Here is a 21,297-nt window from a genome sequence, read left to right on the forward strand (position 1 = left end):
GCAAATGAATGTTCAAACTAAAGCTCATTGATATATATCATGTATGTGCTAATGCTTGAGCTTCAATCTGATTAATTCTTAACAAATTAGTATTTAGCAATTTGTGAGGGTTGCTCTAGCTATATAGGAAATTCTTGATAAATAATAACATAAATACATTATTTGGATTGGGGAATTCCATAGATTTATGGAATTGGTTACTATTCTATTACCAAATAGTGCAAAAAAGACAAAAACAACAGGAAATGTTATGTTAGTCAGTACCAAAAATATAAAATTTAAGTAGACAATTTAAAAAGATGGTTGAAAATAATTCCTTTTCAAAGTTCTATTTCTTAGAGGGCAGGGAAATATAAATTTCTATTATGTTCCACCAGCTGTAAAGTAGGCCCAATGAATGGCTTTCAATTACCATGGCACTACAAAACATAATTCCCAGCTTTTGGTCCCAACTTCTATATAAATGCACAACCCTACAAGAAGTCTATCCTACCTGTGGATTAACTGCTAGTGCTACATCACCAAATAAAGTCTCTGGGCGCGTTGTAGCTACTGTCAAGAAGTCACTCCTACAAAATGAGTAATCATCAAAATATCAATTCTAACAATAATTGAAAACCCACAAGGTGTGACCACATACAGAAAATGAAGCTAATTTCATTGTATGAAAATAACAGCAAATCTGCACAAATAAAAAAATTCATATGGGAAGAAGATTATACCAATTTAAAGTCATCACTATTATATTAAGATTCAAGACATTGAAGACTTAAATGATTTCCAATTCAAGTATTCTGGTGTGATCATCAACATTTATTTCAGCCATATAAGCAAGAAGAGATAGCAAGAAACAGATTTGTGAGTTGAATGTTACGTTTCAGAAATTTTCATAGATTTAATAGGATATATTCTGGAAAGAGGAGAGAATTCTAAGCAAAAGATGATTGAAATGAATTCTTGATTATTATAAACGTAAATAAGAGATATAATCTCCCAAAGGGTGTTCCCCTTCGCACTGAGATATCTCAGTCACACCAAAGAACTATTCTCTTCCTTCATTCCTCCAAGAGGCTTATTTGATATACTTAAAAGTAAGAATGTACATTGTATTCAATCGTGTATAGAACTGTACAAAAGTCCTCTATTTAAAGAGGTTAAATGACCTAATGGACCAAGCCCAAATAACCTGCTATAATAATAAAAATACAATACTATTTCTAACACTCCCCGTCAAGCTGGTGCGTATATATCATAAGCTCCTAGCTTGTTACATATATAATCTATTCGGGTACCTCTAAGAGCCACAGAGATGTAGTTCCTTAAGCAATTATTTTAGCCAGATAAGCTCACAGGTTGCAATAAGCAATTGTTTTAGTCAGATAAGCTCACAGGTTGCAATAAGCAATTGTCTTATCGCAAGTGGCTCCCCCTGTCATTGTAAAAGTTTGACTTTGGGATCCATAAGTGTATTAATAAGTTGACACCCTAACATGTCTCCGTAATCAAGGCCAAAGATCTAAGTTTAACCCTTGGCTACCAAATGAGCCTTCGGCGGTTAATAGTACCATCAGCACTAACTTTAACAGTGAAAACCTAGAACAACAATAACAGACTTGCCCGTGGGGGCAAGAACAAGGTCCCAAGTACCATTAGAATGTAAGGCAGACAACTCATCAATAATCGCTTGGCATCATCCGAGATGTGAAAGTCCTTCACCATAGATTTAGGAATTAAAAAAGAAGAAAGACTAGACACAAAGGAAAAGTTGTGTGAAGAGAGTTGATCATAACTATAGAAAACATATAGTGAATGAGAGTTATGAGTGGATCAGTTGTCTTCGTGAAGTGCAATGGGTGTCTAATACAGCAGCCGGGACACATGAAGGCAGTGAGTCATGAGAAGAATCTTTTAATATGGGGCTGACACTAGTGGGCAGTCAAGGTCATTGCTGATAACTGATTTGGGGACATTATTTTGGGGGGTGGGAGCCCCAGGACTAGAGTCATCTGTGAAAGGATGATCATAGAAAGAAATTGGGAGGATAGTATCAACCTCCCAAATTGAACTTGACCTGACTTGGGCCCCAAATATCGGAATGAACAATAGAGAAAGATGCCTCATATTTTCATGTCATATTTTCATATTTTAAGTTTTATATTTGTGGAGTACAATTTAGTGTATCACTAAGGTACACTTTGCACAGTAGCGTTGTAGCGCTACCCGCTATAGTGCTATAGCAGTTTGAAGGGTCAGCCGCTACGCGCCGTTATCCGAGATTAATACGTATGATTTTATTGTAATGAATAGCAAAGAAAGAACGTGTGTTTTCTCTGTTGACAAGACTCAATCAAAGCATACTGTAAAGAACCTTGGGATACACCACCCTAAAAGCTAGCTCAAAGGGTGGGAGTGCCCAAGGCCTTATAAACTTCACATTAGTTGCTCATACAACCAATGTGGGACTATATATCTCAACACGCCCCCTCACACGAGAGCCCATTGGGCTTGAAGAGTGGATGATGCAACAGGCCCAGCTTACCTGTGCTAAGAAATTCCACAAGAGAAAATAGGGGGCGGCGAGGTTTGAACCCGGGACCACGAGGCTCTGATACCATGTAAAGAACCTTGGGATACACCACCCCAAAAACTAGCTCAAAAGGTGGGAGTGTCTAAGGCCTTATAAACTTCACATTAGTTGCTCATACAACCAATGTGGGACTATATATCTCAACACATACTAAACAAGATAAATAAGAGACCATCTTAGAACAAGGGGGGATCAGCTTAAAAGAGCAATCCAGGCACTTTGCAAATCAAATAAGAAACTTTCCTTAAAAATAAAAATATTTAAATGCACATAAATATTAGCTTCCGCAAATAGACATCAAAGGCACCATAAAAAAGGTCACCCAATATGGATCACAATTCCCAAGTATCTTCACACGTAAGGAAAGCCAAAATCTGCCAATCCACTTGAGATTGAATAAGTGTATATTACAACTATACAAGAGCTCTCTATTTAAAGAGACTAAATGACCTAATGGACTAAGCCCACAAGATGTGGGACTATTTTATTATATACACTGAACTACTTTAACATACTATTCTAACACTCCCCCTCAAGCCGGTGCGTATATATTGTAAGCACCCAGCTTGTTACAAATGTATTCAACCCGAGAACCTCTAAGAGCTTTAGTGAAGACATCCGCGAGTTGATCCTTGGAGTTGACAAATGCCGTTTTGATTTCTCCTGACTAAATCTTTTCTCAAATGAAGTGACAATCGATCTCTATGTGTTTAATTCTCTCATAAAATATAGGATTAGATGATATATGAAATGCAGCTTGATTGTCACAAATAAGTGTCATGGGCTGTTTCTGTTCACAAAGATAGAGCTCCCGAATCAACTGCTATAACCAAATTCGTTCGCAGATGGCAGCTCCCATTGCACGATACTCAGCCATTGCCCTGGATCAGGCGACAACAGTTTATTTCTTACTCTTCCAAGAAATCAGGTTTCCTCACGATACAATAATCTGAAGTAGACCGTCTATCCGAAGGTGATCCTGCCCAATCGACATCTGAATAAACCACAAATTTCTGTATGTCCCTGATCTGAATATAATGTTGTAAATAATTGTATTGTAATTATTTATTTTTATTTATTTTCATTCTAGAATCTTCTTTGGGCTTAGCCCATTAGTTCATTCAGCCTCTATAAATAGAGAGCTCTTGTACATTTGTAATTAACAATTTTCACATAATACAATTCTACTTTTCAAGTTCTTTCTTTTCAAGTTATAATAAGCCTTTCCCTAGTACTCTTTTGATGTACCGGAGGATCCTCACAGTAGCATTCCAATGAGAATCACAAGGGGAGTCAAGAAACTAACTAACCACACGAACAACAAAGAGATGTCTGGCCTAGTCACAGTGAGAAAATTGTGCTTCCCAATCAACCTCCTATAATGTCCAGGATCAGATAATGGCTCCCCCTGCCCAGGCAATAATTTGATATTAGGATCCATTAGTGTATCAACTGGCTTACACCCCAACATACCAGTCTCCTCAAAGATATCTAAGGCATATTTCCTTTGACAGATGAAAATGCCCTGTCTAGATTGTGCCACCTTAATCCCTAAGAAGTAACGAAACTTACCAAGATCCTTTGTTTGAAATTGACTGAACAAATATTGTTTTAATTGGTCAATCCCTGCTTGATTACTTCCAGTGAGAATTATGTCATCGACATAGACTAACAAATAGATGCACATATCAAGAGATGTGCACCTATAAAACACAGAATGATCAACCTCACTACTGATTAAGCCAAAAGCCTGAACGACAGAACTGAAACGGCTGAACCATGTTCGAGGAGACTGCTTAAGGCCATATAAGGACTTACGAAGTCTACACACCATTCCAGACTCCCCCTGAGCAACAAAGTTAGGCGGTTGCTCCAAGTAAACCTCTTCCTGTAAATCACCATGAAGAAAAGCATTTTTAATGTCCAGTTGAAGGAGTGCCAGTGACAAACAGCAGCGAGGGCAAGAAACATGCAGTCAGATGCCATCTTAGCGACAGGAGAGAAAATGTCAGTATAGTTAAGGCCAAAAATCTGAGTAAAGCCCTTGGCAACTAAGCGCGCCTTGATACAGCCAACATGGCCATCCAGTCCAACATTGACAGTAAAAATCCACCGACAACCAACAATAGACTTCTCCGGAGGAGCAGCAACAAGATAAGTGCCATTGGAATGAAGAGCGGTCATCTCATCAAGCATCGCTTGGCGCCACCCTAGGTGGAAAAGTGTTTCACTTGTGGTCTTAGGAATAGAAACAGAAGAAAGACTAGAAACAAAGGTGAAATGAGGAATAGAAAGACGGTCATAGCTCAAAAAGGTATCAACAAGAAAAGGGTTACAAGTAATACGTATACCTTTTCTTTGGGCAATGGAAAGAGCCTCTAATGAAGGATCTGGAGGGGAAAGGTTGAAAGGAGAAGGCGATGAGTCAGCCACGGTCAAGTCCACAGGAGGCACAGTCTGACGACGCTGATAGGTGAGAAAAAAGCTGTCCTCAGGGATGGAAGCAAGAGGTCGCTCTTCTGGGATCGAGTCACCTGCAGCTGGTAAACACAAGTCAAGAAAAGGAACAGGAAGAACCTGATCAACCTGTAACAATTGAGATGGGATAGAATGAAAGGGTTGTTGATCAAAAAAAGTGACATCAGCGAAAACAATATAACGCTTAAGATCAAGAGAACAACAACGATAACCCTCTTGAAGACGAGAATAACCAAGAAAAATACACTTAAAGGCTTTAGATGTTAACTTGTCCTTACCAGGAATGAGATCATGAACAAAACAGGTACAACCAAAGACATGTGGGGATAGAGGATAGAGAGGAGCATCTGGAAACAACAAGTTATGGGGAATGTCATTGTTAAGCACAGAGGAAGCATGCGGTTGATGAGAAAACAAGAGACGAGTATTGCATCTGCCCAGAAGTGAAGAGAAACATGCATGTGAATAAGAAGAGTTCAAACAGTTTCAATGAGATGTCTGTTTTTACGTTCGGCCACCCCATTTTGTTATGGAGTGTGAGGACAAGTAGTCTGGTGTAAAGTGCCTTGTGTGGCCAAGAAATTAGAAAAGTCAAAAGAAATATATTCCTTAACATTATCATTACGTAAAATACAAATAGAGGCACCAAATTGAGTATGAACCTCAGCAGATAACCTTTTATAAATGGAGAATAACTCAAAACGATTTTTCATTAAATAAACCCAGGTACAACGGGAATAATCATCAATAAAAGTAACAAAATACAGAAAGCCTAAAAAAGACAAAGTACGACTTGGACCCCAAATATCTGAACGAATAAGAGAGAAAGGAGCATCAACTCGTTTATTAACTCGACTGGCAAAGGAGGAGCGTGTGTGCTTCCTTTGCTGTCATAACAGACAATCTAAAGACTGAAGACCAGATGAAAGAGGAACCATCTTCTGCAATTTTGAAAGACTTTGATGACCAAGGCTACTGTGGATAAGTTGTGGAGATTCTGTAAGAGAGCATGCCACTGAAAGACGAGGCACAACCAGATAGTAAAGACCCCGTGACTCACGGCCCACTCCAATCGTCTTCCTTGTACCCACATCCTGCCAGAAACAAAATGGTTATAGAAGGTAATAGTGTGAGTAAGGGAGTGGACCAATTTACTAACAGAAATTAAGTAATAATGGATGCCATGAATGTAATAGACAGATGTCAAGGTCAAAGAAAAGGTTGGACGTGCTTGTCCAATCCCACGAACAGGGGCTTTAGTACCATCAGCAAGGGTAAAGGAAGGTAAATGATCAGAATAAGTAAGAGATGTAAAAAGTTCCTTATTACCGCAGAGGGAATCGGTAGCATCTGAGTCAAATATCCATGGACCAAGTGATGCAGAATAAGAAACACACGCAACAAGATTACCAGTATCTGGAGCATAAGGCTGAGACTGAGGAGAAGCCTTCCTGAGAAGAGTTTGGAGTGCTGCATAGTCTGGAGGAGAGAGAGAGAGACTGAACCAGATGAAGTAGTATCTGACTGAGCTATATTCGCAACATGAGAGGGTCGCAGGTGAAGATACTTCGTGTAACAACGCTCCTCATACTTCGTGTGAACAAGAGATGATTCTACCATTATGAATGCAATAAAAACTTGCAGAACAAAGCAAATAGAATCAAACCGATAGCCAAACAAGAGACCCACGAAGAACCAAGAGCAGATCTGGAATGAGGAGACAAAACCAAGCAGTTCTGTCCTGGAATGACAACAACAAAAAAAAGAACGCCGGAAAAGTGTTTTTTTTTTTGTTGCGATGAATTGTGTTTCTGGTGACGTGAACAGTATTTCCAGCATATGAACAGTAACTCCGGCGGTGTGAACAGCACCGTCGAAGAACAGTGACTTCGATGTGAACAATAACTCTGACAGTTGCTAAAACAAGTCGAAGGGACGCACGACGTAGAGGAAGGAGAAAACACCTAAGCAGTGGACTTAGGGTTTTAGCGGAAGCGAAAGGTCCCAGAGCAAAAAGCTTTGATACCAACTTGAGATTGACTAAGTGTATATTACAACTGTACAAGAGCTCTCTATTTAAAGAGACTAAATGACCTAATTGGCTGAGCCCACAATATGTGGGACTATTCTATTATATACATTGAACTACTTTAACATAATATTCTAACAAATCCAAACCAAATGACTGAAAATTGATTAAAGCTGCTGGTCCAATTGCTCACAAATTAAATAAAATTTCTAACTTCATATAAAAATCTTACCAAAACAAGAGCTCAAAGGTTACTTCAAACAATAGGCTTTTGCAATATATATTATGATAACACTGAGTAATTCAGAAACTATCCACTATGTACCTCCCAGCAACGCGATACTTGATATAATACAGATATCCAGACTCTTCAGAATATTCAACTTCCTAAGCATAAAAGGAATGGTCAAATCCAAACATTCAAGAACAAACCAATTAAGTAGTAACAAGAGTACAATCAAAATGAAAGCTCCGTACCAAGTCAGAAACAGCAGTCTGTAGAGTAGGTGACCAGTTTACCATGTATGAACCTGAAGCAAGCAGAAGCCAAAGAATTCTTATAGCATACACCTCTAGATAATGTATAAAGTATGAATATAACATGTACATGTCTACAAATAACACTTGACAGATGATGGATTAAAAGACATTCAAAATCAAAGTGAACAGCATGAGGCGAAAAGAATAAAATCAAGCTTCCTAAGTTGAGAAATTGCTTGCGGGAAATATCTTTGGAAAGTGAAAGAGGAAGTTCATTATTGAGGGACGGGTGTTAAAGAATACTGGACTCTTGGCTGAAGTTAATAGATTTAGAACATCCTCTTTATCATATCCAATGGTGCATGCAGTACCTTATGTCTATGAAACCCCATTTTGGAGTTAAAGAACTCATTCAGATAGAGAAGATAAATACAATATGGAGGATAAGAAATCGTCCTAGATCAGCCAAAGAAAAAACAAAAGAATGTGTTCGGGGAAACGCTCATCTAACTTTAATAATTCAAAAACTAAACAGAATTGAGATGCCTATAGCTTCAACTACCAAAACCAAATTCAAGTTTTCCGTTGAAATTATGGGGTTTAGGTAAGGAAGGAGAAAATAAAAGAATAGACACTCAAAATAATAGGATTTTAAATTGATGTAAAGTGCCACTTCAACCCAAAACCTTAAGGCATTGGATGAGACTTGATTAATTATTTTGTATCTTTTATATTTCTCTAACACACACCTCATGCAAGAGCCCTTTGACTTGAAGTGTGGATATGGCACAGGCCCATTTTTTGGTTTACCTTCTACTTTATTTAATTCCATTAGAAAGTGGGGGGCGGTGAGGATCGAGCTCATGACACCTAGGCTCCGATACCATGTAAAAAACTGATTCAACCCAAAAGCTTAAGCTGTTGTGTGAGGCTACATTAATGGTTTTATATTTCTCTGTTGAGATATACAGTCCCACATTGGTTGTATGTGCAACTAATGTGGAGTTTATAAGGCCTTGGGCACTCCCACCCTTTGAGCTAGCTTTTGGGGTGGTGTATCCCAAGGTTCTTTACATGGTATCAGAGCTTAAGTGACTATAAGGTCACAAGTTCGATCCTCACCACCTCCCACTTTAAAGTGGAATTAAAATAAAAGCACAAAAGGTAAAGCAAAAATTGGGCCTGTGCAATATCCACGCTTCTAGCCCAATGGGCTCTCGTGTGAGGGGGCGTGTTGAGATATACAGTCCCACATTGGTTGTATGTGCAACTAATGTGGAGTTTATAAGGCCTTGAGCACTTCCACCCTAAGAGCTAGCTTTTGGAGTGGTGTATCCCAAGGTTCTTTACATGGTATCAAAGCTTGAGTGACTATAAGGTCACAAGTTCGATCCTCACCGCCTCCCACTTTAAAGTGGAATTAAAATAAAAGCACAAAAGGTAAACCAAAAATTGGGCCTGTGCAATATCCACGCTTCTAGCCCAATGGGCTCTCGTGTGAGGGGGCGTGTTGAGATATACGATCCCACATTGGTTGTATGTGCAACTAATGTGGAGTTTATAAGGCCTTGGGCACTCCCGCCCTTTGAGCTAGCTTTTGGGGTGATATATCCCAAGGTTCTTTACATTCTCTAACATATCTCCTGACATGAAAGCCCATTGGGCTTGAAGGGTGGATAATACATCAGGCGCAACCTATCTTTGCTAAGAAACTCCACAATATTTAATTAATTATTAATTAATAGGGGGCGGTGAGGATCGAACCTGTGACACCAAGACTGTGATACTACATAAAGTGTCACTTCAACCCAAAACCTTAAAGTATTGGGTGAGACTTGATTAATTATTTTGTATCTTTTGTATCTCTCTAACAATTGATATAAGGTATTATGATGTGACTTGATACATAATACTACCACTAACCCCCCCTATTTACACAATTACTGCATTCTTTGTTAGAGAAATATGATATAAAGCCATTAATTTAGTTTTCACCCAACAACTTAAATTTTTGAATTGAAATGATTGTTTTATATGGTATCAGAGTCTCTGTGACTGATGGGCCTGAGTTAATTAGAATGGGCCTGAGTTAATTAGAATGGGCCTGAGTTAGTTAGTAAATTAGGAAAGCTTCTAGCATGTTCTGAGTTAGAATAAAAGGAGTGTGTGTAGTGTGATAGGGGGATATTGAGTATTTGGTGAATTGGGTTTTGGGAAAGGATCTCTTGGGATTTCTTTGGCCTAGGTATTTTGGCTTGAGAGTGAGGTCTTTTGGTGTTTTTACTTCTTATTTCATTGTAACCCTGTCACAGTGTGATAGGTTGGAGTCGATTCAACTTGAATCAGTAATTAGGCAACCTGACATCGTTTTATTTCAATACAATCAGTGTTATTTCTCCATTTTGCTTGTTATTTCTGTTTAATTGTTGTTGAATATACGGGTTCCACCAGTGACCAACTAGTCACAAGTTCAATCCTCACCACCCCTATTCTACTATTAAATAATTAAATGTTGTGGAGTTTCTTAACATAGGTAGGTGGGTCTTCAAGCCCAATGGACTCATGTGTGAGGAATCATGTTAGAGAAATATAATATTAAATCATTAATTTGACTTTCACGTAACAACTTAAGCTTTCGAGTTGAAATGGTTGCTCCACACTCTTAATTCTATTCAAATAAAGAAACTGTTGCGATATATAGTCCCACATTGATTGTGTGGGCAACTAATGTGGCCTTTATAAGGCCTTGGGCACTCCCACCCTTTGAGCTAGCTTTTGGGGTGGTGTATCCCAAGGTTCTTTACAGCTCTGATACCATGTGAGTGCCCAAGGCCTTATATTCTGAATATCTGGTATCAGAGCTGTAAAGAACCTTGGGATACACCACCCCAAAAGCTAGCTCAAAGGGTGGGAGTGCCCAAGGCCTTATAAAGGCCACATTAGTTGCCCACACAATCAATGTGGGACTATATATCGCAACAAAAACAAATCAATAAATGTAATGAAAACCGCTCATAAAATCCCAACTACGATACAGTAAAGATATTGAGATTTTTTATAGATATTATAACACTTCATATGAATATATATTCAAACTAATATATGAGCTCTATAAAAAGCTAAAAGCATAGAGAAAACCTTCAAAAAGAAGAAAAAATTAAATGAATTCTGAAAGGTAATAAGAGGCCCTGACAGGAAAACACCTTCAAAAAAGCAGACACAGCAAAGAAATATAAAAGCAAGACCCACTACAAACAAGCATAGCTTCAGAACATTTCCTATATGTTGGGCCTAAGATAATTAGTTAGTTAGTTAGGGAGTTATTCTAGAATATTCTCAAATAATAGGATAGAAGGAGGGGATGTGGGAGTGTGGGGAGGCATGTATTCAGAATATTTGGAGTGGGGTTTTGGGAAAGGATCTCTTGGGATCTCTTTGGCCTAGATATTTTGGTTTGAGAGTGAGTGGGGTCTTTTGGTGTCTATTTTCTACATTGTAATTCCTGTTATTGTTAATTGTTTAAGTCTGTAATTAGGATGAGGAGCCTTGTTGCTCTGTTTCATTTACTGCCATTGCTGTGTTATTGCAATTTTCTTGTTATTCAGTGTATTTGCTATTGAAGTTAGGGGTTCCATCACTATATAATGCCGTCCTAGTAAATTTCAACATCATTTTGATAAGAGAACCAGGAATAGCCTCTTGCAATCCTACATGTCTGAAAGACCAAAAGTATGTACAATATCTTTCGAACACAACATACAGATCAACAAATTAAGAAATTATTCAAAACTAAAACATTTCAGAAACAGAACGATGAAAACAAAAGCCGTCCATTTGCCCACTTTATATGGTGTTACAGAGGGCAGCAATTAAGAGGATTAATCCATAGTGACATCAGATATCACAACACTATAGTTTTGGCAAAAGTCCAATCATAAAAGACTATTACAAAGGATAAATAATATATGATTCTCCTCCAAAACATTGCCAACCTACATCTTACTGAACTTGCACTCCATCTTTACACCCATGCAATCAAAAACCCTTTCCAAAGATTCTCTCCACCCTTCCCACAACTAAGCAACTCGGTCTACATAATTTGCAAAAGGCATGCATTAAGGCAATAGCTATTGGGCATACCTACTGAGTACATCCAATACCAAGTAAAAAGCTATGGACATAAAGTCGACCCTGCAAACCTATAGCTATAGGAAAATCATTTGTTACACCCCCATAAGTTCGAACACAAGTTGTTGCCTCATCATCAATATCTTTACAGCTTGAATATATGTCATATCTTATGAACAAAAACTCCTTTATTTTCTAGAGCTTTCTGCAGGATTCCTCCTAACACCCTACTATAGGCTTTTCCTAGATTAATGACTACCATGTGTAGATTTTTATTCCTTGGATGTCTTTCCAACAAATACCGCCATAGGTATTTATAGCCTCTATGGTTTACCTCCCTGACCTTAAAACAAATTAGTTATTTGATATGCAGGTCCCTTCTCTTAATCTGCTCTAAAAAATTGAGCCACTGACCAGATCGTCAGTTGCACATATGATAGGTAGGAATACTCACTGCTAGGGTAGTACTACAACTTCAGTAAATAGTTATTTATTCACTACCCACTCTTTGAATATTGTAGACTTGTTAAGTTGTTAATTATTTCTTAACTGAAAATATCTTTACAAGCTATACAAATTGACTGAGCCTAGCTATCAAACTTCCTTCCAAGATTTCACAAGTTACAATCAATCTGGAAGATTGTAACGAAGTGTTATGTAAATGAAATATATACCATAGGGTAACTTCAGCTTATACCTTGATAAATCAAGCCTTTCTCATGAAGCCTAACAAATGCCTCAACTACAGCATCTGCAGGAATTATAAGGTATCATCAGTATATATTACAGCACAACTGAACAAATGCTAATATACAACAGTGTTGGATTTACATTGATGAGACATTCAGATCAACTAATAGACATTTTAAAATAATAAGAAAAGCATATAAATTTTGGGATCTATTTATCTTATGTTGCATAAGATAATTATCTTATGCAATAGAGATAAGATAGTGGGGTCCACTATGTTTTCTTGTTTTTTAAAAGTAGTGGACCCCACTACCTTGTCTCTATCACATAAGATAATTATCTTATGCAACATAAGACAATTATTTCCCATAAATTTTTAACAAAACTGCAGCAATAGTATTTACGATCTTATTTGTATCACCATAACTTTTTCAATGTGTGCCCATACATTTTCTAGGCTAGATAGAGTTCTAATTAGTAGAAAACTGTCTTACGACTTAGCTGTTCATCAAGGGTGAAATGTTCTCTAGACCAATCACAAGAAGCTCCAAGTCTCTTTATCTGATTTGTGATAGTTCCACCATACCTGAATAAGTAGATAATATTATGGGAAGGAAGGAGGGGAGAACTTAACAATATATCAATGAAGAAACAGCATAATGAAATTGTAGCTCTGTTTGCACCACTACTGATAGTATTTTAATCGTAGGCAACATTGAGTTCTGAAAGATGCAGAACACTCATGACTCATCTAACCTAAACAAGAGCTTTGAATGTTAACCTATATACAATACATTCAATAAAATTTCAAATATTACTATTAGAGTAATTGTTAGAATAGTTTAGTGTATACAATAGAGTAGTCCCACATCTTGTGGGCTTAGCCCATTAGGTCTTTTAGTCCCTATAAATAAAAATCTCTTGTACATTGTAACACACAATTATTCAATATACCATTATTCTATTATTCAATCTCAAGTTGGTACCAAAGCCGGTTGTTCTGGGTACCCTCGTTTCCGCTAAAACCCTAAGCCCACTGCTTAGATTCTCTTCTACTTTGCGGTGCATCCTTCCGACAAGTCTTCCTCTACGCCGTGCGTCCCTCCGACTTGTTTCTACACTGTTCATCGATGGTACAGTTCATCTCGTTCGTACGATCACTATTAATCTTGTCCGTTCGGGTACTGTTCATCGTGTCCGTACGATCACTGTTTATCGCGTCAGTACGAGGTAATATTCACGTCCGTACAATCACTATTCACTTCACCAAAAACACTGTTCAATTGTCGGAGTTACTGTTCATCGCCGGAAACACGTGTTCCTTCTTGTTCGGATATCTGATTGATCCGATTTGCTTTGTTCTGCAAGTTCTTATTGCATTCGTAATGGCAGAATCATCTCCGGCTCCTAATTCATCTTCTGTTGTTTATTCCACTGCTCTTATTTTCAGAACTGAATTTCGTTGGAACAGTGGATGTAGTCAAAGACCTCGTTGTAGTTATTGTCAGAAACTTGGTCATTATGAGGAGTATTGTTACACGAAGTATCCTCACCTGCGACCTTCTTATGCTGCGAATATAGTTCAATCAGATACTTCTTCATCTGGTTTAGTCTCTCTCTCTCTCCCCTACGAACTATGCAGCACTTCAGACTCTTCTCATGAAGGCTTCTCCTCAGTCTTAACCTTCTGCTCCAGATACTGGTAATCTCGTTGCTTGTATTTCTAATTCTACATCACTTGGCCCTTGGATATTTGACTCAGGTGCTACCTATCATATCTGTGATAATAAAGAACTATTTACGTCTCTTACTTATTCTAATCATTTACCTTCTTTTACCTTTGCTGATGGAACCAAAGCCCCAATTCGTGGGATTGGACAAGCTCGTCCGACCTCTACCTTGACCTTGACATTTGTCTATTACATCCCAATCATCCTTTATAACTTAATTTTTGTTAGTAAATTGGTTCACTCTTTCACTTGCACCATTACTTTCTCTAACCATTCTATTTCTGTGCAGGATCCGGGTACGGGGAAGATGATTGGAGAGGGTCATGAGTCACGGGGGCTTTATTATCTGGTTGTACCTTGTCCTATAGTGGCATGTTCTCTTACAGAATCTCCGCAACTTATCCACAGTCGCCTCGGTCATCTAAGTCTTTCAAAATTGCAAAAGATGGTTCCTCTTTTATCTGGTATTCAATCTTTAGATTGTCTGTCGCGCCAGCAAGGGAAGCACACACGCTCCTCCTATGTCAGTCGAGTCAATAAACGAGCCGATGCTCCTTTCTCTCTTATTCATTCAGATATTTGGGGTCCAAGTCGTACTTTGTCTGTTTTAGGTTTTCAGTATTTTGGTACTTTTAATGATGATTATTCCCGTTGTACCTGGGTTTATCTAATGAAAAATCGTTCTGAGTTATTCTCCATTTATAAAAAATTCTCTGCTGAGGTTCATACTCAATTTGGTGTTTCTATTCGTATTTTACGTAGTGATAATGCTAAGGAATATATTTCTTTTGACTTTTCTAATTTCTTGGCTACACAAGGTACTTTACACCAGACCACTGGTCCTCACACCCACAACAAAATGGGGTGGCCGAACGTAAAAAAAGACATCTCATTGAAACTGCCCATACCCTTCTTATTCACATGAAGGTTCCTCTTCACTTCTGGGCTGATGTTGTACTAGCCTCTTGTTTTCTCATCAATCGCATGCCTTCCTCTGTGCTTAACAATGACATTCTCTATAACCTATTGTTTCCAGATGCTCGTCTTTATCCTTTATCTCCACGTTTTTGGTTGTACCTATTTTGTTCATGATCTCACTCCTAGTAAGGACAAGTTAACATCCAAAGACTTTACGTGTATTTTCTTGGTTATGCTCGTCTTCAAAAGGGTTATCGTTGTTATTCTTCTAGTCTTAAGCGTTATATTGTTTCTGCTGATGTCACTTTTCTTTATCAACAACCCTTTCATTCTAACTCATCTCATTTGTCACAGGTTGATCAGGTTCTTCCTGTTTCCTTTCTTGACTTGTCTTTACCAGTTGCAGGTGACTCTCATCCAGAGAAAAGTGCCTCCATCTGTAAGGACCGTCTTTTTCTCACCTATCAACGTCGTCAAAAAGTGTCTCCTGCAGACTTGACCCTGGGTGACTCATCGCCTTCTCCTGTCACCTCTTCCTCTCCGGCTCCTACACCAGAGGCTTTTTCCATTGCCCAAAGAAAAGGTATACGTATTACTCGTAACCCCTATCCTCTTTATACCTTTTTAAGCTATGACCGTCTTTATATTCCTCATTTCACCTTTATTTCTAGTCTTTCTTCTGTTTCTATTCCTAAGACCACAGGTGAAGCACTTTCCCATCCAGGGTGGCGCCAAGCGATGCTTGATGAGATGTCTGCTCTTTATTCCAATAGCACTTGAGATCTTGTTCCTGCTCCTCCGGGAAAGTCTATTATTGGTTGTTGGTGGGTCTTTAATGTCAAGGTTGGGCCTGATGGCCATGTTGATCGTATCAAGGCGCGCTTAGTCGCCAAGGGTTTTACTCAGATTTTTGGTCTTGACTATAGTGACACGTTTTCTCCTGTTGCCAAGATGGCATCTGTCCCCATGTTTCTTGCCCTCGCTGTTGTTCATCACTGGCCACTCCTTCAACTAGACATAAAAATGCTTTTCTTCATGGTGATTTACAAGAAGGGGTTTCCATGGAGCAACCATCTGGGTTTGTTGCTTAGGGGAAGTCCAGGAAGGTATACAGACTTCGTAAGTCCTTATATGGCCTCAAGCAATCTCCTCGGGCATGTTCAGCCATTTCAGTTTTGCCGTTCACGCTTTTGGCTTAATCCGCAGTAAGGTCGATCATTCTGTGTTTTATAGGTTAACATCTCCTGACAAGTGCATATATCTGTAGTCTATGTTGATGACATTATTCTCACTGGAAGTGATCAAGTTGGGATTCATCAGTTAAAACAGTATTTGTTCAGTCAATTTCAAACGAAGGATTTTGGTAAGCTTCGTTACTTCTTAGGGGTTGAAGTGGCACAGTCTAGACAGGGAATTTCTATCTGTCAAAGAAAATATGCCTTGGATATTCTAGAAGAGACTGGTATGTTGGGGTGTAAGCCAGTTGATACACCCATGAATCCTACTATCAAATTACTACCAGGACAGGGAGAGCCGTTATTTGATCCTGGACGTTATCGGAGGTTGATTGGGAAGCTTAATTATCTCACTGTGACTAGGCCAGACATTTCTTTTACTGTTAGTATGGCTAGTCAGTTCCTTGACTATCCTTGTGATTCTCATTGGGATGCTGCTATGAGGATCCTCCAATATATCAAAGGAGCACCAGGGAAAGGCTTATTATATTCAGATCAAGGAAATACATAAATTTGTGGTTATTCAGATGTCGATTGGGCAGGATCACCCTCGGATAGGCGCTCTACTTCAGGCTATTGTGTCTTCTTTGGAAGAAACCTAATTTCTAGAAAAAGTAAGAAACAAACTGTTGTTGCCCACTCTAGTGCAGAGGCCGAGTATCGTGCAATGGAGTTGCTACCTGTGAGCTAATCTGGTTAAAGCAGTTCATTTAGGAGCTCCATCTTTGTGAACAGAAACAACTCATGACACTCATTTGTGACAATCAAGTTGCGCTACATATATCATCTAATCCTGTATTTTATGAGAGAACCAAACATATAGAGATCGATTGTCATTTCATTCGAGAAAAGATTCAGTCAGGAGAAATCAAAACGGCATTTGTCAACTCCAATGATCAACTCGCAGATGTCTTCACTAAAGCTCTTAAGAGGTCCTCGGGTTAAATACATTTGTGGCAAGCTGGGTGCTTACAATATATACACACCAGCTGGAGGGGAGTGTTAGAGTAGTTGTTAGAATAGTTCAGTGTAGTAGTCCCACATCTTGTGGGCTTAGCCCATTAAGTCTTTTAGTCTCTTTAAATAAAGAGCTATTGTACATTGTAACCCACAATTATTCAATATACCATTATTCTATTATTCAATCTCAAGTATTACTTTGGCAGATAAATGGTTATGGCATATTCCTCTAAGAATATATTATGACACTGTTATTTGGAGAAATTCTAGTTTAGATTTTGTAAAGAACCTTGGGATACACCACCCCAAAAGCTAGCTCAAGGGGTGGGAGTGCCAAAGGCCTTATAAACTTCACATTAGTTGGCTCATACAACCAATGTGGGACTATATATCTCAACACGCCCCCTCACACGAGAGCCCACTGGGCTTGAAGGGTGGACAATGCACAGGCCCACCTACCTGTGCGAACAAAGAAATTCCACTCGAAAGAAAGTGGGAGGCGGCGAGGATCAAACCTAGTACACTGAGGCTCTGATACCATGTAAAGAACCAATTCAAAGCTTTTGGCTTGAATTGGTTCTTTACATGGTATCAAAGCCTCAGTGTACTAGCTCAAAGGGTGGGAGTGCCCAAGGCCTTATAAACCCCACATTAGTTGGCTCATACAACCAATGTAGGACTATATATCTCAACAGATTTAGACCAAAATGGGCATCCAAAAGATCACTATTTTAGAGGCTTTTATTGGCATGTATAATTTATCTTCTTTATATGATTCATACTTTTAAGTTTTTACTCTATTCAAGGTTCCAATCACTCGTAATTTTTACTTTAACATAAACTTAAATAATAGGAAATGATGGGCTTCAGTTACTTCTACATTTTTTGGAGATGGGCAATCCATTGGCTGTGCGAAAAACAAAAATGTAGATGGTAGTAAGATAAACAAGGATCCGAAGACATACTTCTCTTTCCACTGCCAAACTCTTCTTGTGAATTCATCTCTACTCATTTCAATCCTTCTTATTCCTTCAGAAGCTAGCATTCTTTCAACAACCAACTGGTAGAAGGAGAACAAAATTGAGAGTGGAAAACTAGTAGCTTCAACGGAAAAGAAACAAGGAGAAAAGGCAAGAGGCATACAATTCCGTGACAAAATAAAACCGCATAATAAGGGACTACAAAGCAATATAAATGTTGAATAACATAATCATTAAGGCAAATCTTGCAAAAGGAAGAAGAAATGGGGGAGGGGAAAACTATAAAAATAGCAAGGCAGTTAAGAGTACTAAAAGTAGAGCTGCAGAGGAAAGCCATATAAACAATGCTATCCTACAATAAATCATTAGGCATAAAAATATCCTTGAAGATTCCAGCCTCAGACTCCAATCATAGCGTTAGAAAACAAGTACTAACAGTAAACATCTCATTGGTTTGTCTTCTTCAATAAAATGGTTTATAAGAGCATAAGATAAGCAAAAGGAATCCAATAAGAAAGTAAACCCAAGCAGAGACATTAGAAAACTTAACAAACTAGCATAGTAATGTACATCCATTAAAAGACCGATATACAATATTAGCCCAGAATTATTACGAATATTATATTCATTTTATATTAGGGATATCATAGTCTTTTTATTCTATTCTTGTTATAGTTTTGCTTTCTTGTTTTATTTCTTTAGATATTTTCCCTAAAAATAGGTGAGGTGTACTAATTCTAGAATACACCTTTCTTGTTGAGCTGTCGCATGCAGCTCTACTATATAACAAATTGTACACTTCATCTTTTTCATCCCAATCAGAAATACATAGAATATTTATATTTTATCTCTCTTCTCATTGTTCTCTCTCCTTCATTCTTCTTTCTTCTTTGATGGTATCAAAGCTCTCTCTAAAGGCCTGAACCAAAATTCTTCCCTACCTAATGGCTTCTGCCGAATCAAAATTTGGGCTCGTTGCCCATCATGTAATGGTGTAACTCATCAAAAACAACTTCTTCATTCGGAAACAGCTAGTAGAACCAATGATAAAATCAGACCAGCTTCAATGTTACCTTGTCAATTCACAAATACCACTTTGATATCTAACTGAAGAAGATCGCACTGCAGATAAGGTCAACCAAACTTATATTGAGTGGGGAACTCAAGATCAGACCCTCATTTCATGGCAGATGACCACTTTATCAAGAACTGATCGTGAACAAAGTACTTGGTATCATTCACTTCAGGCAAGTCTAGGAGAAAATACATAGGTATTTTCATGGGCTCATGAAATCAAAGGCACGCCAATTGGGAGCTAAGTTACAGAATATCAAAGAGGGTGGAAGAACCATTCTGGACAACATATCCGGATATGTGTTGAGCATATCTCAAGATATATTGACTGACATATCCGGATATATCAAGTACCCAAGGAGATATCCGGATATCCCACTGCAGAATCCTTTTTTCTGTCTGTTTGAGAATTACATAAGTGTAAAGAACCTTGGGATACACCACCCCAAAAGCTAGCTCAAAGGGTGGGAGTGCCCAAGGCCTTATAAACTCCACATTAGTTGCACATACAACCAATGTGAGACTATATATCTCAACACGCCCCCTCACACAAGAGCCCATTAGGCTTGAAGAATGGACAATGCAACAGGCCCAGCCTACCTGTGCTAAGAAAGTCCACAAGAGAAAGTGGGGGGCGGCAAGGCTCTGATACCATGTAAGAAACCTTGAGATACACCACCCCAAAAGCTAGCTCAAAGGGTGGGAGTGCCCAAGGCCTTATAAACTCCATATTAGTTGCACACACAACTAATGTGGGACTATATATCTCAACAATAAGTATGAAACATGAGTTAAGGTTCTGTTATTGATAGATAGTCATGTATTCTTTTGTTTATGCTATACCAAGAATGTTTAGGATTAATTGATTTCATAATGGTATAATGGTCAATTACACCTCCATGTGTTTAGCAATAGTAATATATCATACTCATGATGGTGATTTAGAATTGATACTTATGGCAAGCATAGGTGAGTATTTACGTTTATATGATCTTGCTCACAGAATTCTCCACTTCCGACATACCCAAGAGAGTAAGGGTATGATAGTTGACATTGTGAGAGACGCCTCACGATGATTGAGCTCAATTCACATATAGGTGAGCTAGTTGCACGTACAGTAGTTTATGACCATACAGAGGGTCTTATGACCATACAGATTTAGTCTCACAGTCATTATGGATAGGTTTGATATTTTAATATCTTGTCGAGTATTTATATACATATTGCTAATCAAGACTTGAGCAGGTTGAGACGGTCCTCACACCATATGAAGTATATGGTCGAAGTGGTAGCTACAATCATAGGATGTTTCTTTTACATACTGAGATTAGTATCTCACCCTTTTTGGGATTTTATTTCAGGTGCAGTGACCAAGGAGAAGAACCAAGAATGACTGAATGCATGGTTGTGGACTGTTTCATGAATAGGAGATTGCATTTGAATCTTTTGCTCTTTATGTAATTCCATGTTATGTTAGACCTCGTTCTTGGGACTGTCTTGTAAAGTCCAAGGTTGTTTGTGATGAAAACTATAGTTGAAATTCAATTTAAGTCTAGTTTGTACACCGTGTGTTGTCTGTGTACGGTAGTTATTGAGCGCTCAAACTGTATAAGTGTACAACTCTAGAGTCGACATGGGGCGTTATACAATCCGCCTCACTGATCTGATATTTACCAAGCATTCACAACCAAAACAAGTCATCACTAAAAAAACCATCCTTCTTCCTGCCAGAGCTCTGAAGCAAATTCACAAGAACACCTCCAAAGTCTATGGAAAACCCACAATTCACAGTGATTTCAAGAAGCAGACACCAAGGAAGCACAGACACTTCAAAATAGTAACCTTACCCGTGCTGGACATTGATACGATTAGCATTAAGAGGGAAAGGATATTCTGGAAAGAATATACCAAGTTATTAGAAAGCTAGAAGGCGGTTAAAAAGGTGGGAGTATAGGTAGTTAGTAGTTGTTAGCTTCCCCAACTATATAAGGGAATATGCTTTTGGTTA

The 21,297-nt window shown here is 38.4% G+C and overlaps 1 protein-coding gene across 2 annotated transcripts in view; it reads right to left on the minus strand.

Moving 5' to 3' along the window:
* The window catches only part of LOC133307379 (valine--tRNA ligase, chloroplastic/mitochondrial 2), a 57,760-nt gene that overhangs the window by 30,518 nt on the left and 5,945 nt on the right, over positions 1–21,297 (minus strand). For both annotated transcript variants that reach the window (XR_009751029.1, XM_061507881.1), the window contains exons 5-10: positions 18,201–18,295; positions 12,887–12,978; positions 12,400–12,453; positions 7,572–7,624; positions 7,420–7,481; positions 494–569 (exon numbers count right to left, since the gene is read on the minus strand). Coding sequence is in view for 1 of the 2 variants with exons in the window: in XM_061507881.1 (XP_061363865.1) it covers positions 494–569; positions 7,420–7,481; positions 7,572–7,624; positions 12,400–12,453; positions 12,887–12,978; positions 18,201–18,295 (432 nt within the window). In the remaining variant the exon portion in view is untranslated. The remainder of the gene's footprint in view (positions 1–493; positions 570–7,419; positions 7,482–7,571; positions 7,625–12,399; positions 12,454–12,886; positions 12,979–18,200; positions 18,296–21,297) is intronic.

This window comes from Gastrolobium bilobum, unplaced genomic scaffold (genome assembly GCF_033153095.1).
Source record: "Gastrolobium bilobum isolate Gb01-03AN ecotype WA unplaced genomic scaffold, APGP_CSIRO_Gbil_v1 utg1102, whole genome shotgun sequence".
Classification (NCBI taxonomy): Eukaryota; Viridiplantae; Streptophyta; class Magnoliopsida; order Fabales; family Fabaceae; genus Gastrolobium; species Gastrolobium bilobum.